Below are 23746 nucleotides of genomic sequence, written 5' to 3'. Positions count from 1 at the left end.
CTGCGTTTTGTGAAGTCGTGAGTATGTCTCAGCGCCCCCTCCCACATCCGTCTACTTCCTTGAGTGGCTACCCTGGTCACAGTGGGATCAAGATCACTAGGGTTGTGGGGTGGCCCCGAGGATGCCCGCGAATATGTATCCCTCATCAGAACGTCGTTTGCCAGGAGAGGGCCTGGGTCCTGTTTTCTTTTTCTCTGCTAAGATGTTTTTTCACGGGACTTCCGGAAGTAAAGGGTGCCTGCTCAGTCTTCTACCTCAGGTGGGGTGCCGGGATCCAACATTTCTAGGACCTGAGCTCCCAAAGTTTCAGGATCATTTTTCCTGCCATTTCTGACACTGTGGCACTTGCCTGAGTCACCTGATTGATGACATGAGCATCACTGGGTGTTAAACACCTGGCCGGGGAAGCAGGGACCCTCTGTGGGCTCACCCACAGGACGGCAGACAGATTGTGGAATCGTAATGAAGGGGGCGCGTCCCTGATGCTCATCTGCTGTGGAGCATAACAGTCCCAGCATGCACCTCGGGAGTGCCGGTGGGAAGCTGGCACGGTGTTGGGGTTGTATTCCACATTCGTCAAGTTCGTAATCCCACGGAACTAATTTTAGAAGTAGCTAGTTATAACGAAAAAGAATAGTGACTTTAAACGCATAGCAGCTTCTTTTACACAAATGCTCCTTGTTTCCCTTTTCTCCTTTTTTAAGGCCTTTGGGTATTTGTTGGGGTCCAGAGTGAGCCATCCTCTGGGTTCTCTTATAATACAACTTCTTTCCTGTGTGTGTCCAAGGAAGGAGAGTATTTCCATGTTGTGGGGAGGGAGAAACATGGTGTCATCGCGGAGTTTAATAGAGTCGCAGCTTGAGTTTTAAAATGGGCTCCGTCTGCGAACCAGAGGATCATGGTTCGATTCCCAGTCAGGGCACATGCCTGGGTTGCAGGCTGGTTCCTTGCAGGCCAACTACCAGCAGGGGACGCACGAAAGGCAACCATACATTGATGTTTCTCTCCCTCTCTCCTTCCCCTCTAAATATAAATAAATAAATAAAATATTTAAATAAAATAAAATAAAATAAAATAAAATAAAATAAAATGGGCTCCGTGTATCGGCTGGGTAGCATTCAACACGGAATGCCACGTTTTCACCCACCTGGCCAGACGTTTGATTCAGACACGGCCGCCATCCCTGCTGCTGGAAAACAGAGAACCACAGGCAGTTAACTCAGTACTCTTCCCTCTGGGGCTGGGCGGGGGTCGGAGGGTGCACATCAAGAGACTGTCACTCCCCACCCACAGGAGACAGATGTTCCCTGTGTGCTGGCAGTCTGAACAAGATTCTAGAGTCTTGGGCCATTCTAATGAAACCTCAGTGAGGGTGCCCTCTGGCCTGCTTGTCTCCTGGACGTTCAATCCTTGGGACCCAGAGCAGCCTGCCAGGTGTCCCCCGCAGTCTTCCTGCACAGGACCTGTTTGAGCATAAGACTGGCTAGTGCCTGCGGCCTGCTCACTCCCTGGCCTCTCTGCTGAGCTATCCAGCAGGGGTGCCAATTCTTCCATTTAGCTGACTATTATATAGCCCTTAAAAGGGAAGGGTTTATTTTAGCTGGCTGCTATATTGATTGCTATAGGGACGTTTCTATTTTCACTGGCTGCTGTATTGACTGGGAAAGGGAAAGGGGCCGTATTGCCGGGAGCTGTCATACTGACTGTTACAGAAAAGATCTGTATTTAAGCAGTACCAGTGCCCTGGGATCTCCCAGGCAGGATATTAATGCTAATTCATCCGCTCGCCCCCTGCTGTGAGTGTTATTTGTTTAAATCTGTAGATTCCCACAGCGCGTTTATATTCTCACTAGAGTGAGCTCTGCTCCCTGTAATTATTTAACGTTATATGCTGATATAAATTGTAACAGTTAAAGAATGGTAATGAGTAGCCGAAAAAGAAAATAGAGAAGAAAGAAACAGAAAAAAAATTTTTTAAAAAGGGAGAAAATAGGTAAAAGCACATAAAAAGTACACATACTGTGTTCATAAACGTGTGCATATGTGTGCATATGTGACATGAGAAATGGTAGAGTCTGGTTCTGAAACGGCAGTGAACATCTTCCTCTCACCCACTCCACGTGGATCTGTGCAGTGTTGCCTGGTCCGTGTAGCGTGCATCTGCAAGTGCACACGTGCCCACGTCACCTTCCAGAAAGACCGTACTGCGTGTGCTCTGCGGAGTAGTCTGCACATGTGTGTGCGGTTCTATACAGTGTGTGTGTGTGTATGTTCCATGTAGCGACAGGAAATTTATCCACTAGCGACTCAGCTTCTTGATGAGTAGTTGATGCCTGATTTTTCTTCGAGCTTCCGTGTTCCCACACGGAAGCCTGGGCCTGAGACCCATCTCCGGGGAACGCCAGGGGCCATCCTCAGTTGGGATTGAACCAATAGGCCATTGGGTGTCACTGTCGCTCTGTTGGCTATAGTTGAAGGAGGGCTTTTCTGCTGGGAGACTGGATTTCAAAGGAAAGTTTTTCTGCTTAAGTTGGAAGTGCAGTTGTTTAGAGATGTTTGTCTGCATTTTGAGATCCCCTTTTAAAAATGGTTGTGTTGTTTGCTCTTTGCTATCCTGAGCCTGTCATTTTAATTGTTCTGGGAAATTGTGTCCTTATTTTGAGCTCTACTTCGGAATCACCTGGAGCACAGCAGATGAGCACCATGAGCAGAAAGCTCCACCCTCAGCAGCATTCTGGAAACACACTTAACAGAGACAGAGGGTTTGGGCACGAACTTTAAAGAGGAAGAGGAGAATCTCCTTGCACAGCCTAAACCTGGTGAGCGCCTGCAGCCTCTCTGCAGCCCCTCTGCAGCCCGCCCTGCCTCGCGGAGGTGGGCTGAGGGCTGAGGGCTGAGCCAGGCGCCGCCCTTCTCGGAGGTGCGGGCCTGCTCCTCCAGCTGGCTGCTCAGGCAGCGTGGAGCCGTGCCAGGCTTCACCACAATTCATACTGTGTCAGTTTAATAAATGCACTACTTAAATTATGAAATTACAAAAGAAAAAAGAGAATGCACTTATTCAGACTCTTAATACATTAAAAATAAGGCATTAAAACTCTGAGTTTTTTTTCTTCTTCCAGAATCAATACTGAACAGGAAGGGTTGTAGACATTAACAGTCATGGACATTCAAACTCTTATACATAAATTATCTTAGAAAAATGCACATAAGACTTGAATAATGTAAATACATTAATGCATTTAATAATTTAAACATTAAAGCGCAAGCAGGAATTTGAGGCAGAGGCTTTTCTGAGGTGAGGGTTGGCCCTAGAAGGCGTGTGCCCTAGGATCGGTGGTGGGTGGCTTCCCCTCGAGGTGCCCTGGAAAGAGGGAGCCTGGCTGGTGGCAGCTCCTGCACCAAGCATCCCTGGACATTCTGGGTCACAGCTGCCTCCCAGCCCGTTTTCATACATCCTGACCTTCGTCCTCAATTCCATGTTCTCTCCAGGCCTATGCTTCTAATTATTTGTTTGTTAGAGAATTAAATGCTTCCACTTCAAAGGACAGTGAACTTTGGGAATGTCTTGGTTGGAAAACCAAACCAAATTAAGAAATCCTTCACCCGACTCTGGCTGTCATGGACTGCAGGCCACGGCAGTGGTGGGTCCTTGTATCAGTCTATTGGGCTCTCAGCCTGGACCTCTGTGGCTCTGTGGCCAGTGGGTCCAGGTGCAGTGTGCTGATGGACTTGGAGACGGAGGTGGCGGGAGAGCAGAATGATGGGCTGTGTTAGCCTCTGAGTGCTGTGCGTAGAGATGGCAGGTCACAGGCCAGGAAATGGCCTGCTGGGGAGTTAGACTCACTGGTCATGGATCGCGCCTTGCTTTTGTCTGAGCGTTTAGCCATTGGATAGACTGATGTTACTGTTTTTCCCCTTTCTTTCAAAATCATATTTACAACAGCAGAAATTCACTGGAATGTTAAAGCCCCCCTTTCTGGCAGAATAGGAATGACCGTTCAATTTTTTCCTTCGCCCAAGGACATTTTTTTTCATTGCTTTTTTAGAGAGAGAGGAGGGAAGAGAGAAACAACAATGGGTTGCCTCCTGTACGCACTCACACTGTGGATCACAGACACCTGGACCGGGGATTGTGTGCACCCGGCCTGGGGATCGGACCTGCAACCTAGGCATGTGCCTTGACTGGGAATTGAACCTGCAGCCCTTTGGTTACAGGATGGCGCTCCACCAACTGGGCCACACTGCCAGGGCTGAGTTCCATTTTTGACATCGCCCTGTTAAGTGCCCTGGGCAGAACTATGAAGCCAGGACAGTGGGCCTCAAGTTTTCATTCATTAACCCCAGTGCTTTTCTCTGGTGCTTCTGCAGCCTCATTTTATAGCCTGAATGACAGCGCGGAGCTGGGGAAATCACAGAGAGTTTGGTCCTGGGGACAGAGTCTGGGAACTTGTTCTGTCTATGTGGAGGACTCGTATTTGTTTGGTCAGCAATGCGAATGTCGCGCCATTGGATTTGCTGTGGGGCTGAGGATTGGGTTTGCTGTGAGAAAGGATTGTCAGTTGCTAGTGACTGAACAAAACCCATTCTCATCGTTGCCAGATCCGTTGGAGTCTTTTACTGGATCTCAGATTGCCTACCTGGAACTGTATGTGGGGTCGTTTCGACTTGGCCCAGGCCTTGTCTGTTCTGGCATCTGCGGCTTTGTTCGCAACCATTCCCAGCCTTTGCTGCCACCACAGGCAGCCTGCTTTCCAGCAAACATGGTCACGAGCCAGCCCAGAGCCACCTGTAGGAGAGAGTGGCTATAGGCCGTCCTGGCGTGTGCAGTAGCTACAGACAGTGCTAGGCTGTGCTGCCCAGAGTGGCCAAAAGGAAAACTGCTCTTTAAAAACTGGTGATCAGGTATTGGTTTAGGGAGAGGTCATATCAAGAACGGGCATGGACTGCCTGGGAGTAGACCCCAGGGTTAGTTGATCATCTGTGGGGCATGCTTGCGTTTTTTAGCAGACCTGTGAACAAGGTCAAGATGCAGGGCCTTTCCTACCAGTTTTGTTTCAGCACTGGGATGAGTGTTAGTCCCAAGTCCGCTGTGCTCATTTCTTCTCCAGAGTTTTCCAAGGCCCAGCCCGTGTCTCTCCTGTCCTTGCTCCCTGCTTCATCCCCGCGGTGGGGGGACAGTGAAACTGGGGAGCCCTGGAACCGGGGAGAACCGGATTCTCTTTGGGTTTTGCTGGTCATACCCAGGACAGCTTCCTTCTCTTCCCATCGATTCTGAGAAATGTCTTATGGCCTGACTGGGTAACAGGCTTGTTCCCGACGGGGACGTGAGTGGAGGCGGGGCGTGGGGTGCTGGGGCAGCCGCACTGTCCAGTGGAGGGCGGAGTGAGCAGAGAGCACCAATCAGGGGTCAGTTCACCCCTGTGGTCTCTCCCTGTGCAGATTCCCTTTGAAGACAGAGGAGTCAGGTTCATTAATTAAAGGGGCCTGGCTCAAGCACCCTGTAATTATAGGTGCTAGAAATCTGAATTTTAAGAGGTCTGTGCAGCTGCATTTTGAAAAATGTAGGGAGGCACCAAGAAGTACAGGCTGTGGGCAAGAATGTGGCTGAACCGGATTTGGGAGGTTTAGGTTTTGGCAGAATTCCTCTTCAAATTCATATTTATTCATTCTGTTTTTCTTTTTTTCGTGGGGAAGCTGAAGCTTTGAATTAATTTGTTCTGTTGTTGTTGAAGGTCACACCCCGTGGCGGGGAGACCGGTTCGGAGGGCGGAAAGGAGCAGCTGTAAAGCAGATGCTTAGTTTTGGGGAAAGCCAGGGGTAGCTGTGGGCCCTCAGGATGCAGTTTTGAAAAAAATTAAACAACTTATTTCTTGAAACAGGAAGCAGAAAGTAAATTTGAATGTCACGTAGGAAGATTAGTCCTGGGCGTGCGCGGATCTTGCTCCTCACCTCTCTTCCCCAGCAGTGTCTGCTCCCCCACGAATCACTATTTGGTGTAAACCCAGAGTGCAAACAGCCTTCCAGGCTTTCATGAGAAGTCCTGACCTGTCCCTTTTCTCTCTCATTTCTTCAATTATTTGTATATTGACCTTTCACTTTGGGTGACTCCTCTCTCTCCTTTTTAAAAATTTCCCGTTCAATTTATAAGATTTCTTTTTACTCCTTGTCAAAAATGTTAACTCAGTCTGTGACTCTCTGCATCTCTGTTATTAATCAACCTCAGTTGATTTGGGGTGTGGGTGGGGAAGTTAAGATGAGTAGGGGCCTTTCCTTGCATCCCCCAAGAAGGAAAGAGGAGGTTAGTGGTGAGTGGGGTCACCGAGGCTGGTGTGACCGAACACAGGGCCGAACATGGCCGAGTGCGAAGCAGAGGCCGCCGCCGTGAGCCTCCTCTCTCCTCGTTGGCTTTGTCTTGTCAGGGCATCACAAGCTTTATCCCATTGCGCAGCCTGGACCCCCTGCCCTTCCCTTGGGGACTGCAAGGGGCTGAGAAACAATGGTATGTAAACAGAAATATGTCTGTATTTTAGGATAGCTCTCCGTGCTCTTTCCTTACATTCTTCCGTTATGCATGTGTATTGGGAACTTACCATAAGCTGGAGGAAGACTGTCACTGCGTGCATTTACAATATGCAGATTGCAGTTCCAATTAGATTGAAACCTCTATTTAGCAGAGTGGTTTTGTGAAATAAATAACTTTTGAAGAAGGCCTACTGTATGTAATAAATATACACTTTCCCTTCGGCTGCCGGCCCGGAGTGTCCTGCCTTCCAGACACTTGCCCCGAAGTGCTGATTCAGAAGCAGGCGGCACCTCTGGGCTCTTCACAGAAGCAGCGCTTTTCCTTCGCTCTCCTGGCGCAGGGGCTTCATCCTTGATTTACAGGGCTCGTCTTGTTAGCGCCGTGGAGGGGAGGCGCTGTGAAGGTTACAATGTCCGTCCTGTCCTCTCAGAGAGCGTGAGGCTGTGTCTGTGTTTCCCCCTGTGTGCTGCTCGTCTTGGTGGGGTCCAGGCACCCCCCCATCTGAATGAGTCAGTCAGACGCTCAAATCTCTTTTCCACCCTCTGCCCTAGTGTCCTCCAAAAGGGCGGACGGCTTGAGAGCCTGGCTCGGGGTACCCCCTTTCTTGTAGCCCCCCTTCTCAGCCCAGCCGTGGCAAGCGTGACAAACCGACAGATAATGAACAGGTCCTCCTGGGGGGGGGTCCAGAGTCCCAAGTCCCCGATGCTGGAGGCCACTCTTGCTTATGCCTTCCGCAGCTCTGCACGGGGGGTGGAGGTGTTCTAAGTGGTCCTAGCAGAAGGCAGAGTGCTTTGGGGAAAGGGAGCGGAATGCTCTTTGGAGGAGAGTGCTTAAAAGGGAGAGGGGGGCCATAAGGTGCCCCGGTTGAAAGCGCCTGGTGGAAAATACCTGGGCTTCCAGGGTTGCGGTCCTGAACACCCCGCCTGTCTCTGCGATCGGTGATCTGAGTTATAACAGGATGCCTGATTACCAAGAACATTTTGAAGGCCACTTAGTCTCAGTTCGGGCTGTGCATTAGGCTAATCCTCTGCTGTACCAGAGGACTGGGATTGCGCAATTGGAAGTACAGGGTCTGTTCTGGTCCAGCCTTGGCATTAAACATTTCTGTACCGGTGCCGCCCTGTGTGGCTTCTGCTCAGCTTCCCACCTTTTCTTTCCCCAGTGGAAAGAGAAGCTCATTGTGAGAGCGTTCTCCTCTACTGACCAGTGACTTTTAAAAACTACTTTTGTACTTCTCTCATGTGGTCACTTTTCTCATCTTCATGATTTGAAATATTAACGTGCAGACAAATATAGCAACACGCAGGGGCTACACGTAGGCTCAGGTCCTTGGGCCTGGCATGTTGGAGCAAAAATACCTAATTGCATCAAAACCACTCTAAGTTCATGTATGTGGAGCCCATCAAGCTGAAAGCATCCAGACAGCATCTGCTGTTATCAAATCACTCGTGAATCCAGCTAATTAAAATAGAGCTTCATTTTTCTGAACCATTGTTTGGCAGGAATTCGAAACGGGCCTAACCCAATTTCTGCGTGTTTATGAGTCTTTATTACATCAGAGGTACTTTTCTGTAAATGTACAGGGCAGCGCTAAATGAATTGATCCACGCAGTAGCACTGGAGACGCACTGCGGACTTGCTAATGATTCCTCTTCCAGCTTTCTGGTTTCCAGACACATTCTTGAAAGCTTTATGTTCTCTTTTTCCATTCTCTACTCTTTGTCCTGCTCTTTTTTTCCTTTTACCTTTGCCCTTTTATCTTTGGAAACAGGATGCACTTTTTATTTGTTTCCTCCCTCGATGAAGACTTCTTTCCCCTTTTTTTTTGTTTTTCTTTTTTCCTCTCTTGCTGTTTCTATTTTTGCTCTTCTTCTGAGGATAGGATTTGCCTTTCCCTTTCTTTATTGCTGTTTTCTATTCCCTTCTGTCCCCATATTTCTCTCTCTCCTGATCTCTCCTCCCTTTTACATTTTCTTCAGTGCTTTTCCTCTGACCTCCTCCTTCCTCTCTCTTTTCCCCATCCTCCCACTTTGCTATAATATGTTCTTACACCTGTGTCTCCTCGTGTAAATGCAGGACTAGGGCAGCCGGTGGGTGCCCGGGCGGTGCAGGGATCTGGCTGTTGGGAGGTGACATCAGCCTGCTTGCTCCTCTGAATTTGCTTGCGTGCTTTATTTTAGATGTTTAAGAGATTTTTCAAACCACATCTACTCCACTTTATAGCCTAATAACCCTACTTTGAAGATCAAAAGTGTTACATAAATGCTAACTAATTACTCCTTGTAGCAGTTTGGCGAGTCTCTGGGCAGTAGTCGTTCCATTTCACAGATGAGGGAGCAGCAACAGGGCAGGGGAGCAACTTGCTCTAGAAGCCGCTGGAGAAGTGGGCGGCTGAGTGAGACTAAGAACAGGTCATCTTTGGCTTAGAATCTTTGACCACCACCTCCTGGCAGTTCACTCTCCTCCCTGCAGGAATCGTGCATCTTTAAGATGATGTTCATGTACTTCTCTTCATGTACTTTTAGCTTTCTGGACTGCCATTTGTAGTCTTGAGATATTAAATGAATTTCTAGGTAATTCCTGGGAAAGAAGGATGCCAAACCACTTATGGGCTGGTGAACCCCTGTCCATTACAGTCTCAGAGCAGAGCGCTCACTCTGACTCCAGCAGCTTCCAGTAAGTGGGCCCACGTCACACGCGCTGGCCCCGGTGGTCACAGCACTGTAGGAAGTGCTGCCATGTTTGATTGAATTGAGCCATTCTGCAGTGACGTGTGTATGAAGTCGTCTCTTGCATTACTGTGGCCTTTATTACTGCTAATGCATCCTGACATTACAGGTGTAGCCTTGGCTCTCCCAGAAAGGGCAGGGCTGCTCTTACCAGGCTTAAGAGCAGGATTCATGGAACTGGTCTACAGTGAAGCTGGTGTGCACATTTAGTTAATAAGCAGAGTAAGGGAAATGCTTTTATGGAAAAGACAGCCCAGTGACCGAAGCCTGCAGCAGTTCCTCACCCAGCACTGTTTCAGAAAGTGGATCAGTTAGTCCTGTTGTTTTGCAGAGAACCGGGGCTGTGGGTAGAAGGTTCAGGAGAGCAGATTTCAGCTCAGTTTAAAGAAGGACTCCTGAAGGTGAACTGATAGTCTCTTCAGAGAATGTTTCTCTGTTCATTATCAGAGTTCAGCTGGAGGCTCATGGATCCTTTGTCAAGGTTGTTGAAGGGTGGGGGGGCCTAGATCATCTGGGGACCCGAGGGCCCACGATCTCTTTGGCTTCTTTCCTTGTCTTAGATTGTAACGCAAAAGCAGCATCTTCGCTTGTTCTTGACTTTGTTAAGGGCCAGGTATACTGTGCCGCCCCAGTGAGTGCTTAGTAACTATTCATTATTTAATTGCTGGCTTCCTGCTTCTTAATCTAACTTGGATAAAAACTATTCTTGTTTGGTTTAGGAAAACCACCATCTCTGGCCCCTTGTCGAAGGAATCATTCTGGATAGCCACATTTTCAAGATGGCCATTGAGATTCATATGAAAAGAAGGCAAAATACTTTAAAACTGTTGGCTGGGAATTGCGTGGAAATGGTTTATATACTTTCTTGCCTCATTAGGCAGACTATCTGGAACATAGTTTGGTCCTGATGACTCAGTACTGCCCTGTTACATCTAAATGTTTGTGTTGTGTTGTAAGCGTAGCTCTGTTTTCAAAACCTGTTCTCTCCTCCTCCCACACTCCAGACCACTCCACCTATGCTAAATGGCCCCACATGAGTGAGGTTTTTGAGGTTTTTGTTTGCTTTTCATAGACGCTTCTTTTGACATTTGTTGCTTGGCTCATTTTTTCCCTCTGTGGTGTTGGTTCTGCGAGGGCCTCTTTAGAAGCTGGTGTGCTTCTCCTTTCTCATTCGCAGTTTCTGATCTTCTCCTGTTGGGACACCAGCTACTAAACTTACATTCACAATAAACAGGAAGTAGTGTGAGTAAAGCGTTGCTGTGTGTGTAAAGTGTGGAATTCGTAATATCCTTTCCAGCAGCAGTGATTTCTTCTCCCGCTCTCCCTCCTCCTCTGTGTTGGTTTTCTCCTTTTTTAATTGGATGAGATGGGAGAGCTCCGGGACGGTTGGGTCTTGTTCTTGACCCAGCCCATACCCCTGGCCCAGGAATCCCAGGCTGCCTCGTGGAGTTAACTTAGAAATTATAAAATGACATGGCTGGATGGAGCATCCAGGAGATCATCTGTTTAAGCTCTTATTTTGCAGAAGGGAACTGAGGCCTAGCAGGGATCTGAGAGGCTGGGGTTCAGAACCCGTTAGTGGCAGGGTGGGACTTGGTGTGTGGGTTTCCTGAGACCCAGCCGCTGTCTTTCTGCCTGTCCACTCTGCTGAGTTCCTTTCCCTGCCAGCTTTGAGCAAAACCTGTGTGAATGAGGAAATAAAGGGTTTGTTTAGGTAGAGTCATGGAGAAAACTCTGCTGGCTATGAGCAGGTTCGGAACTAAAGCAAGGTAAACCAAGAAGCCTGTTTGTTGCAGTGTTCGGCTCTGTCTGCACTTAAGGACGGTATCGCTATTGTAGGAGAAGCTTTAATCCTTTCATTCAAATTGACAAGAAATGCTGTTTCCTTTTAGTTAAAAAAAAAAAAAAAAGTCCAAGAGTGCATTTGATTTGAGGAACCAAAAGTCTAGAAAATGTATCCGGGAGTCTTCGTCAATTTGGGGCATAATGAAATATAAAAAATACTCAATAAAAGCTCCTTTATTACTTTAACTGTTTAAATGTGGAGTTTTTAGCCATCAGGTTAATGTTTTGGTATCATTTTTTTATTTGATTGTGAGCACTTTTCCAGGTAGCTCTGCCACTCGGACGCTAATCAGATTCCCCCAGATGAATGGTGCGAGCTGCAGCCTGACGTCACCGCAGTTTTGCTTCGACATTATTTTATTTGGTTTTCCTGTAAAAGTTAATAACTCTGTGTCCATGTGTTTAAACAGGCAAGAAGAGGGGGAGAAAGGACAAGGAGCGGAAAACGATGAGTGATGTCTCAGGAGGCTTTTGCCAAATTGAGGAAACGTGGGGGTTTTTGTAATTTCCAAGTAGCTCACCCTATGAGGCGGGTGTGGAGAATCAAGGTTGCAGAGCAAATGGTAAAAAAGTGAACTTCTCTGTGTCCCAGACAGAGCTGGAAGGAATTAGTTGAGAGGAAGGAATTGGTTTAAGAGGAGGAGGAGGCAGGTGCTCATAGAACTGATTTGCTTAATGGTGAGAATTTTTAAAATTTTGCGTTAACTCTTAAGTAAATGACATGCTCACGCTCGATTACCATGAGTGGTAAGAACAGCAGATGTGGGGTGTGTGAAGACCCTCTCTTTTAACTTCTGGTTTGAAGTAGTGGACCTGTCCTGAGAGCCTCGTGGCCAAGATGGCTCTGGTGCCTCTAGGCGTTTGTTGAATCATTTATTTTTAAAAGTGTGTTAGCTGTGGTTGTGAATAGGGATGCTTATGATGTTTAGTGAAAGGTTCCCGAATGGTTTAAAGCCATGATGGTTACCATTTGATTCTTCCTGCATGCAGTGGATTTCCTTGCTGAGCTAAAAAATGTCTAACATGGGGTTTACTAGAGAAGGCAGCTGGAGCAATAGCTCTTGATTCAGTCTCTCTTCCGAATTTACACTTTGGTGTTGGAGGTACAGATCTGACCGTGGGTGTGAGGGTCAGTCCCACAGTCGTCAGAGAGTGACGGCTCTCGCATTGCCTGTGTCAGGCAGAGCCCCATCCGCCACAGCCCTGTGTGGGTAAGTTACTTCTGAAGTCACGTGCAGCGGGGCGGCCTGTGCTAGGTAATGCTTTCTCAGAACGTAGAACCTGGCACCGACCTGTTTCATGGGCTGTGGGGTGCACCTGATGCCTGGAAGCCCATTTATTGCCAGAGGTAGTTCCCTGACTCGACAGCCTTGGGAGATGAGCTCTTGTGTCCGCTCCTGGGGATGTGTGTGCTCGGCGAGGAGAGTGACTTTCCTGCCAGAGGGGCTGATTTCATCCAAGCGTTTGAATAGAAGCGGTTTGCAATCCCTGTCATCTTACTGTAAATTCGAAAATTTTTGAGCCTGCCAGCTTGCTGTACTATGAATCATACTTTTGCAACTCATTCTGCTAGTTTTTTGTCTTAGGCTAGGGAAGGATCTAAAATAGTAGCAGGAACTAGGACTTGGGGGTCTTCTGTTCGTAGCAGATCTTAATTGTTTACTTTCCTTTGCTTTCCAGTGAATCTAAAAGTGATTTCTAAGCTACCCACATTTGCCATTTTATTTTTAAAGTTTTTGTATGCAGCCCTGGCTGGCCTAGCTCGGTGGATTGAGCGCGGGCTTCGAACCAAAGGGTCACCAGTTCTGTTCCCAGTCAGAGCACATACCTGGGTTGCGGACTAGGTCCCCAGTGGGGGCCACGTGAGAGGCAACCATACACTGATGTTTCTCTCCCTCTCTTTCTTCCTTCCTTCCCCTCTCTAAAAATAAAAAAGTCTTTAAAAAATTTGTATGTACAATATTTTACAAATGTACATTTGTATGTACAATATTTTAAATAATGTAAATTTGTATGTATAATATTGTAAATAATGTACGGTTAAGCAATATCCAGCCTAGAGGTCAAAGCAGTGTCAGGTTAACGGCATAGGAGTCCAGGTGGGGCTGGCTGAAAATCCCTCTTTTTAATGGGGAGGGAGGAATACAAATTAAACTAGTACATTAAGTAGGGGGGACTCCATGAGAGAGGGAAGATCAAGTATAGAAGCAAAAAGTAAGCAGAACGTGACCCTATGGAAAGAGCTGGGCCTTGCTTCCTCATTTGTCTTTGGCACAGTACAAAGGAAAGGCTCAAGGTATCCTTATTTCTATTTTAAAAAGTGTGTCTCTTCTTTTACACCACTACCCGTCGTCATCTGTTTGCTCGGTCCGGTGCACAGGTAGAGTGGCGTCGGAATGGCTGACCTGCACTCCCGTGGGAGATGGCTTTGCTGACTCGGCACGGGGCTCACGTGGCGTTGCTTTCGTCATCAGTCTTGCGGTCCCTACTCATTTCCTAAGCTACTTAGGGAAAGCCCCCCTAGTTNGGAAAGGCTCAAGGTATCCTTATTTCTATTTTAAAAAGTGTGTCTCTTCTTTTACACCACTACCCGTCGTCATCTGTTTGCTCGGTCCGGTGCACAGGTAGAGTGGCGTCGGAATGGCTGACCTGCACTCCCGTGGGAGATGGCTTTGCTGACTCGGCACGGGGCTCACGTGGCGTTGCTTTCGTCATCAGTCTTGCGGTCCCTAGTTCACGGAGGTTGTGTCATACGGCTGTAACACAGATTCTTTAAAGGAAAGTAATTTTATGCCCCCTTTATCCATCCTGCCCCCGCCTCTGGCAGCTACCGTTCTGTTCCCTGTGTCTACGAGCTTGGTTTTCGTTTCCGTTGTTTGTTCATTTCATAGTCAACGTGTGAGAAATCCTACAGTATTTGTCTTTATCCAATTTATTTCACTTAGACGGCCCTTGAGAGCCGTCCATGTTGTAGCAAATAGGAAGATTTCATTCTTTTTTGTGGCTGAGTATGATTCCATCGTATACATGCCACAGTTTCTTTATCGGTCCATCCATCGAAGAACACGTAGGTGGTTTTCATATCTTGGCTATTGTAAATAATGGCACTTGTGTCTTTTTAAATTCTTTTATTGCTGTCTTTTGGATTTATACTATTCCCAGTCCATGACTACTACTTATTTTTTGTAATAAAATCTATTTTAATCTGTTTTTTAGTCCTCCATTTTTTTTGGTAGGTTGTTTAGTAGGAGCACCATTTATTGACTGCTCCAAGGTTTTAGTTCTGTGCTGTATGTGGGGTGATGGCAGCCGGAATTTCCTGGCCCAGAATTTATCTTCCCTGGACCCTGGGGCCCATCTCATCGCCCTAAGAGCAGAAGGTGCCGCGCTGCTGTGAAGGGCCCCTGACCTGTCTGGTGGTCATCTGGTCAGTGTCTAGCCCCTAGTGACGATCTCATGCTTGGAGGTTCACTATCTGTGACGTAGCCTTTCTTCATCCCCTCCCTGTCACCTCTCCTCTGTTGTCACCCCCCACCCCCAATAGTGCATGCTGGAGTTGACAGCCCAGTCTTCAAAAGAAAGGGGAACTGAAGCAGCGTTTCATCTGCTGAGCATCTGAAGGATCTGGAGGGTAACAGAAGTAACCTTCAGAAACCTCCTGTGGTGGAGAGAAAGGGACTCGAAAGTAGGGGCCTCGATATCGCTTGGACAGTCCTGGGGACTGTGTGCTACATAATTTGAGCCACCGTCACCGAGTGAGCTCACAGTTCTCTCAGGGAGCCTCTTGGACACTGAGTCATCACATTCCGTGGGAGTGATTCACCCTAACAGCTTGACACCTTCGTTAATTTTACACTACCAAGCCTGGGTGCTCTCTGCTGCTTCTTTAACAGTGCAGGGGAATTGGAGGGACAGAGAGAATATGAAACCAGGGGCAACTGGAAGAAGTCAAGGAGCTGTTGAAAGACATTGTGTTAAGAAATTAAACTCCTCGCCTTTCCTTGGTATCTCCTGGGGCTGAGCACCCAGCTCTTGCCACATGGCGCTGGCACATAAATGCTTTGTTCCTGCTCCTGGCACACTGGCTGAACCGCCGACGCAGCCAGCTTGTTTACCTTCTCTGCTGAGGTCACTGCCACTGTGATCCGTGTATAATGGCATTTTCCTCCTCTTTTCAGAATGGAGGCTTTTACAGTTTCTTATCTAAACAGGACTTCAAACAATTTGCTGCCAGTTGGATTTCAAAGCCAGGGAGAGGCAAATGTCATCCCTTTTTTCTCCCCTCTTTGGGTTACTGCTTTGTTGGTTGCATCAAGAATTAGAGGGGCTGCTATCCAAATTCAGGTGGGGGTGCGTGGGGACAGGGCATTGAAATTTGCTTTACTCTCTCTGTGAAGGGGAAAATGCTTTTCCTTCTCAACCTTTCCTAAAAAGGAGCTTTGATCTTCTCAACCCAGAAGCAAGGGTTTTCATTTCCTCTGCGGGGCCGGTGTGAGCCCTGCAGCTCCTCCTGGGGCGTGGTGCCTGCCAGCCCCCAGCAGAGTGCTGCCTTCCGGGCTCTGCCGCGCAGCCGCACCGCCAGCTCCCTTGGGGCGCGGGATGGCACCCAGCGTCTTCTCCAGAGTCACCCTTACATCCCTAACATCACGTCACTTGATGTTAGTACATGCTGGTTTAAATGCTTTTTATTCCCACGTACACTTCTGGAAAAGCTGGTTTAATAAAATAACCAAACAATGAAATTCTGTGTGACAAGCAGTTCATGCAATATTTTTAACTGGGGCCAAGAAAAATTTAAATGCTGAGACATTTGACTTGGAAAGGCAGTTTTTATACATGCGATGTTGCCATTTTCATAAATGCTTTTACGACACATACCGATGTGTTTTAAGAGAGACTGGGGTCAATAATGTGTGCTTTGGGATTCCCTAAATACAGATTTACACAATAGACCTTAAAAATACTGCGTTCTGTTATGTCAACTCCTGTGCACTTCTACCAAAGATATATTATTTCTTTAATTCAAAAAACAAAAGGACGGAGGAAAGTAAAACAAAGGAAATTAGGGCCCACAGCTTAATTAGGATAGGGTTGCGACCCAGACCAACAATGGGAAGGACACAATGACAAAAACCAGGAAATTCCAAGTTGAAAGAGAGGCTCTTTAACTCCCTGAGTGCTGGGGCTCTGGCTGGCAGGCCCCTGGTCCGGCGCGGGAGGCTGCCTCAAGTACAACTCACCGCCTTTATTTTCGAACTTCCTAGCTTTTGTTGACTTCCACCCCCTCCTTCGATGCAAATAAAACATATCTTCCTGTGTGTGAATTGTAGATAACCAGTCTAAAAGTACCTCTTGATTTTGTGACCCTCAGAGGAGGAGAAAGAGAAAAAAAAATTCTGTCACTGTCATCTGTTCATTTTTAATGAGCCATTTTAAAAATTGAAAATAAAAGAGGAAAATGAATAGGTGTTGAACCAGCCCGTGATATGTAAATGCCAACTAGTAATTACCTAAAACCTCAATTTTTATTCTGTTTCATCTTGCAAAACATTTCATTTTCCCTGAGTGAAAACACTTCATTTGGGTTGTGCGACTTAGCGGAGCGGCCACCCCGGTTGCGCGGCCGACGCCTCCGGCTAGGGGGCGCTTTGGCTCCGCGCGTCCGCCTCAAGGTTATTCCCCTCTTGCCATTCCAGTGGTTTTGCTCTGAGCGGTCGGTGCCGCCCCTCCCCCACTCCCACTCATCTGGTTTCGGGGAGCCTCGTTCCTCCTTGTCCTTGCGGAGGATTGTATTGAATTTTGGCTGACCGAGGCTGCTTCTGCATATTAACTTTCCCCTCTCACCTGCCTGCTAGACCCGCGGCTTCCCCGAGTCGCATTTCACACCCTGAGAGCAGCCGTCTGCCAGTCTCCCTTCTTCCCTCTGGTGTGGCTGCCTAACACCGTGGTCTCTATTTTCTGTTTATTGCCTCTTCTTTTTCTTCTTTCTTTTCATTTTGGTGGGTCGGGGCAGCTGTCCTCAACTGAAGCTCACACCCACTTGCTCCACTGCCACACTTACAGTGATAATTCCCGCATTTCCTTTGCACTCCCGTACATTTTCTTTCACTTGGGTTTGGGGTCTGACACCTTTTGGATGTGTTTGGGGAGCATCTTGGGATGCGGCCTTGGGTGGCCCTGCTTCCAGGGTGGCTACTCTCCTCTCCTCAGCCCAACTAGCAGGAGAGCCTGGGGTCCTGAGTCGCAGATCAGGGAGGACTGATACAGAAAACCAGAGTTATGTTGTCCTAGGTACCCTGGCGCGGAGAGCGCATTGCTGGAATCTCAGGGAACACGGCCTCTTTAGTGAGATCTATGGCTTCATAATTAGCCCGCTGCCTTTTCGTCGTGAGTGCTGGCATCAGCGTTCTGCGGCGTGTTTCTCTGATTAACAGCTGCTTTGCAACTATTTCCTTGTGCCACCGATGACCATATTTGTCAAGGAACTCCTGACAGAGTACTGATTTCTTACTAAAGTGCAGCTTTTCTCTTTGAAGAGCTTCTCATTCTCCGCAATGCCCAGCTTGTAAAAAGTCAGTCCTTGTTAAAACTCACGTGGCCTTGGTTTACGGCTTGTTAGCAGGGTTCTTGAGCACCTCTCTCTCTCCGAGTGTGAGTGGAGGAGTTTCTCACGGGCGAGTTAACATCCTGAGTGGTGCAGGCGTGGCGGGGCCGTGGTGGGTGGGGTTTCACCTGCACACCGGTCCTTTTCTTTTGCCCTCTAGTTGTGATCTCTCTGGGTCAGAAGGGACTGGCTTTGGTTTTTCGTGTCATTAATTTTTGAATACTTTTAATATTTTAAAATGGTTAATGAATGCTCACATTTTGGGAGATAGATGTGTATGTAGCATGCAGGCGTGCTGGAGTTGGTGACATTCCAAGTAAGTGTCACTGGAGACAATGCATCAGGTTTACATGTCAGGTGCAAAGTGTGAAGGCTCCCTCAAACCCCAGGTTCGTTATTAGGCGAGCTCTGTTCTCCCGTCCCCCTGGTGCGGGAAATAAAGTGTGCACTCTGGAGATGACAGCGAGCAGGTCTTTGTAGGGGAGCGGAGAACACACAGGAAGCTGCTCTTCTGTGAGGACTGGCAGGAACCTGGATTCGTCTCACTGGGGATTACTTATCCCACACAGTGCATTTAACAGCACATAGTTCATCGTAGCTAGCCCCTGAGTACACTGTATGCCATTGATTTATACAGTTACAAATCCTGGTTTCGCAAACACAAATCTCTCTCAGTTGGCCGATCATCTTGGAGGCAAAGGTGCTTTCAACCCCAAGTCCCTTGTTTTCCCCCAGGTTGCTGACAGTCACTCCAATGGAGACACTGCAGAGGCAAGAATCTACTCCTCTTTGTACTTCATCTCCCCTCTAGCTTTAAGTGATAAACAGTGAAAATCACCCGATTTCTATAAATCATGGAGTTGATGGTAGCAGGGTTGTCTCACTTTGCTTTTTGGGAGAGGGAGGCAGAAGATAGGGTCACAGCCATGGGGCAGCGAGAAACTTTGCTTCTGTTTTCCTCGGAGTTTGTCCTGCCTGTTTTTTGCAGTGGCTCCTGCTAACTGGAGGTGCGCTCACTGCGAGAAGGGGAGCCAGCGCCTTGGTGTCGTGGTCGCAGCAGCAAGTGGCTGCAACTGCTCACCAGGTGCTCTGGGCCACGGTTTTCCCTGGCTCGCTGCACCCCCGCAACCTGTGTGGTGACGTTCTGGTCTCCGTTTTACATCGTTGACATTGAGGCGGAAGAGTTGGCCTGAATTCGTGTGATTTTGTTAGGCGCAAATATAACTCATGAAGGGTCACATTCATCTCCTAATTGGAAAATCAGATGATGATACAAGGCGGGCTACACGCACCCCGTCGTTTCCTCCAGCAAAAGCGTGCTGTGCGTGCTGGCCTCTGCAGGGGACAAAGCCAGCGGGACTGCTTCACGAAGTTCATGAAAAGTGGCCAGCAACAGGGCGATGCGAGTTGCAGACCAACTGCGCTGTCAGTGCGTCTCCTGGGCTAAAGTCTTTGTCTGCCCTAAAATCTTTGAGGGTAGAGGTTTTGGGGAAATCTGTGTATATGTGTAGGGCTGATAAAAGTCTAGATTGGACAGGCCCTTGTCCCCGTACTGCGGCTCCAGTTCCTTGGGTGGAGGGAGGAGAGTAGAAAGTAGCCGAAGAAATTAGTGGCAGGAGGAGAGAGGTTTTCATATGTTCACACTTACATGTAGCTGCTTAGCTGGGTCTCTTTCTTATTCAACACATTATGTTGAGGCTCTTAGTTGGATGCTTTATATTTTTGCATCTGGTGTAGTGATATCGATGCTGTTAAATATGTGATTTGCCTGTCGCCTGCATTTTCAGACAAAGATCAAGAGGAACATAAACAAGCCCCAAATATACTTTATGTAGGTGTTTGGCAATATTATTTTATATGGCTTGAAATTAGTGAATGGAAACTTTAAAAGAAATTGTTCATATTTTTGCAAGTTTGAAGTGTGCCGGGACTTTGTCAAATTCCCGTTAAAATAAATACATCAATTTCATCTCCCTTCCAAATTCATTTATCTTGCTTTTTTAAAAGGTGTTTTCTACTTTACCTGATGTTTAAATTGGATTCGCTCGTTTATGCTGTTCTTTGCTATATCCCCTACGTTTTTCTTAAATGAATTACTAATGACAGAGCACTCCATCATCCCCTCTCTACAGCCACTTTAAGGAAAGCATGGTGATCTAAACCTTTTAACCTATTAAAGATGATTTTTCCCAATTGAATCAGACCCACCACAGGTGTAATAACTAATCATTTAAACTACACCTGCTATTATGTATTTTTAAGCCATTATGCGTGTTGGATAGATGATAATTCATGTTTATTGCATTGTCCGATGGATCCGTTTTGCCTACACTAGGCTGATTAATGTATTTAAAGAAATAAGAGATGCAATTTTTAAAAAAAAATTGATGGAATGCGCCAAGCACTGCATTGAGTGCACCATTAAACCCATCAGAACTTTGCTCTCTGACCAGAAATGCATATACCAAGGACTATATTAAAAAAGCGAGGTGAAACCCATGCGTTTCAGTGGTGGGGTCCTGTTTTCTTTCTCTGTCATGGGAAATCTGGGAAGGATGAGGGAAAGGTGTGTGCTTGTGGGTAAATGAGCCAAGCTGTGCTCTCAGCATCTCCTGCCCGGGCAGTGCTCGGCCCAGTTTCTGCCGACACCGGCATCCCTGCCCCAGTGCGTGGAGACTGCCACGTGATGCGGACGTTCCAGTTGTCTTGTGTGTCGAGGTGTGTTTTTTTTCTCAGGTGAAGAACAATTATCCTCAAGCCCTCTGAGCTGTGCACATTGGCATTGACCCCGTGGGCCGGTGACCATGTGACTAACTGTCCATCCTCTGCACAGGGCACGGGCCTCTCTCCCTTTTGTTTCCTCCTTCCTCCTCGGCCGCCCACCCCGCACTTCTCCCCTCGTCTGGTCTTCTGCCTCCCCTCCAGCTTCTCTGCCTCCTCCTCTTGTCCACTTGCCGCCTTCTTCTTCTCCCCTTCTTTCTCTCCTTCTCCCCTTTCCTTTGGCTTTTTTTCCTGTTGTTTCCTTCCCCTCTCCTATCTCTTTATTAAAATGTACTCATTTGGGGGATGTTTGCCTGATTTTTTTTGATTTTGGTGCAACCTGAGGTGATGAGGTTGAGGGCCCAGGCTGGGGGTGGGTACTTAGTTTTGGGGTTCCAGGCTCTCGAGCACCCGTCTTTTCTAGCCCAGAACTGGTGGGTGGCCACTGCAGTTCACAGTGATAGGTGATACGTCTGCAGCTTCTAGCCGGTCTCAGGGAGCACCAGCTTTCCTGTCACCCACGGGCCCAAATCTTAAAAACCGGGATTCCTGAGGTTGTCCCGAGGGAGACTGTGTTAGGCACACTTCCCACAGAAGGACCGAGAGGAAAACACGTAAGGCATTGCCCTGGCTTTTTGTTTTCCTTTTCGATTTATCTTCACAGCTTTTGTTATCAGAGAAGTTGATCTCAAGAAGTGAATTCTTCCTCATTATATTAAATTCATATAAAAGACTAAGAAAATATTTTAAATTTCTATTTCACTTGTAGTCACAGTGTTTTCTGTCTGAATCTCTGTGTAACTGCTGCCCTTAGTTTGAAGGGTCTTAGAGAACTTCCTTATATTTAGCTCCTTAGAAAATTTTTTCTTCCACCAGCTTATGAGGGAACTGCAGGGCCTGTTGACTTTTCTCATAACATGAGACTATATTACTCTTTTGGTCATGATGAGCTGAGTGGTGGCAGGCATTTAAAACGGCCCCTTTTCTACCTGGGGCAGGTTCCCATTGTGCTAGTGTCTGGGGTGGAGAGCAGACAGGCAGCGTGCAAACACGCTCAGCGTGTGCTGAGTGATGAGAAGGGGACACCTTCAACACTTCTCCTTTCGTCCTCTCCCTGGCTTATTCATAGATGCAAAGGGTTCCTTAACTGTCATGCCAGGGCAGATGGATAACCTGTCAGCCTGTCGGCTTTTAGCCACAAGACCCCAAACTTTGTCCTTTGAAGGCTCTTCAGAAACGAGTGCCGCTGTGCGAGAGGGACCATCTTGAACGGCGGCCCCGCAGTGGGTGCTCTGCTGGGCCAGCCTCTGCAGGGGCGGCATGGTCTCTTCCCTTCGGGTGCGTGCAGTGTGCTTGGGGAGGCAGCTGGAACGTTAGGAGGCAGTGTAATTATGTCTTCAGTTACACGGGACACACTACAGGCATTGAGGAAGTTGAGAGAACAGGAGATCAGTGATGGCTTGCTTGTTTAGGGAGGGCTTCGAGGAGTTAGAACAGGCTGTAAAAGGGTGGTGCTGGGGGATGCGTGTGCATGAAATGTTTAGACAGGTAGAGGCAAGATAGGGAGGCGGCCTTCTAGAAAAAGGGCATAGCATGGACACATGTGTTGTGCCATGGAAGAGCGTGGCCAGGAGAGGGCTGCCTCCCCGGGCGTGTGGAGGGTCGGCTTGAACAGGGAGGGCAGGGGAAGATTGCTGCAGGCCTCAAAAGCTGGGCTGGGGGATTCGGTTCGACAGAATCAGACACGGAGACTGGCAAAGGGAGGGAACCGAGACACAGTCTTCTGTTCAGGTAGATGGTAAGTGTGAGAAACAACTGGTAGTAAATGTGACGACAGTGGTGTGTTATTTCTGTGGACATGGGATAAACTTACAGGATTTTTAATCTTGAAATTCATGCCGTTGAAGTTTATTCTTCTTTCCTGTTTTATCCTCCCCACCAGGTTGCCACAGCGGTGAAGTTTCTACAGAATTCCCGTGTCCGCCAGAGCCCACTTGCGACCAGGAGAGCGTTCCTTAAGAAGAAAGGTACAGGTTCCCGTGGCCATGCATGGTGTCCTCCATAAAGCGACTGGAGACTGGGGCCGGGGAAGGTAGAAGCCACGGTGCTGGTGGAAGGGTCTCCTCCAACTGTCCCACTCGTGTGGGGTGGGTGTGAGGGGGCCCCCAGTGGGAGTGTGGGCTCTTTCCTCTAATGTGGGTAATCGAGCTCCAGATGTAAGGCCCACAGCTCAGCCCAGGACAGGTGGGCACAAGCAGCTTCAGCAGAAGAAGAGGCTTGTCGGAAAAGACTTCTGCCTTCTGCTCTTTTCTTCTGGTAATGACCCTGACTGCTGGATGACTGGCTTTAGGTCAGCTGCCTTAGTAAAGCATGAGGAAGAAAGAAATGAAGGAAAAGGGAAATGAGATGACTAGACTAGGTCAGGTTAAGGTCAAGCCTGGGGTCAGTCTGATTTACGGATTGCAGTGGTAAATTACGGGTTTCATGGTATTTCTGTAGGCACGGATTAAATGGATCTTTACAAGTTTAGCACTGTCTGAAGCAGACAGAATCTATTCCAGCTCTGCTGAAATTGAGGATATTTTTCTTTTTGTAAAAAGTAAATGAAGAAAAGAAATCCAACTTTTCATTTTTTTCTGGAAAGCTCATACGCCGAGAGGGAAGGAAGGGTTTCTTTTCCCCCCAAAATGGAACTCTCTTTCCTCTGAGGCTGGAATGCCAGCCTCAAAATTCTGGGTTTTGAGCTCTAAGTTGTTTGCGGCTGGAAAAGCAGAGGGAGTGGTAGGGTGGCGTGTCCTAGGTTTGTTCCCGCTATCCTGTGGGAGTCACCCTGCAGGCCCACGTTCCAGGCTGTGCTCGCAGTCTTGGTGGAACGAGCCCAGGCCTTTCCTCCTCAGGCAGCTCCCTGGGACCGAGCTGGGGAGGGGTACTGTGCGGGTGCTGGTGGCATCCTGCTCACCCCCATCAGCAGGAGATTATTAAAATTTGGAGTGTGTGGGCTGGCCTCTCCACTCAGCAACCATCATGCCATAAAAGAGTTTTTCTTTGAAATATGTGTACCTACGGGGAGTAATTAATCATAAAAGCTTGGGGATTTCAGCTCTCTCATCAAAGCATGGAGGCCGGGGAAAGCTGAGCCTAAAAGCTGTGTTGATTACCCGGAGTAACCTGAGACAAAATCTATGGTTGCCGAGAGATCCTTCGCCCCGTACATTGTGCAATATTATAACTGCCTGATCTTCTCTTCCACTGACAATGACCAGTTATTCCTCATTTTCTCTCAAA

The 23746-nt window shown here is 47.9% G+C and overlaps 1 protein-coding gene across 2 annotated transcripts in view; it reads left to right on the top strand.

Annotated features, from left to right (window-relative positions):
• The window catches only part of PEX14 (peroxisomal biogenesis factor 14), a 133312-nt gene that overhangs the window by 30258 nt on the left and 79308 nt on the right, over window positions 1-23746 (top strand). For both annotated transcript variants that reach the window (XM_037045255.1, XM_037045256.1), the window contains exon 3: window positions 22404-22488. In XM_037045255.1, coding sequence (XP_036901150.1) covers window positions 22404-22488 — 85 coding nt within the window. The remainder of the gene's footprint in view (window positions 1-22403; window positions 22489-23746) is intronic.

Source organism: Sturnira hondurensis, unplaced genomic scaffold (genome assembly GCF_014824575.4).
Source record: "Sturnira hondurensis isolate 20B ecotype Veracruz unplaced genomic scaffold, ASM1482457v3 Scaffold0004257, whole genome shotgun sequence".
In the NCBI taxonomy this organism is placed as follows: Eukaryota; Metazoa; Chordata; class Mammalia; order Chiroptera; family Phyllostomidae; genus Sturnira; species Sturnira hondurensis.
The sequence above is the reverse complement of the archived record's forward strand: the minus strand, read 5'-3'. Positions and strand labels throughout refer to the sequence as shown.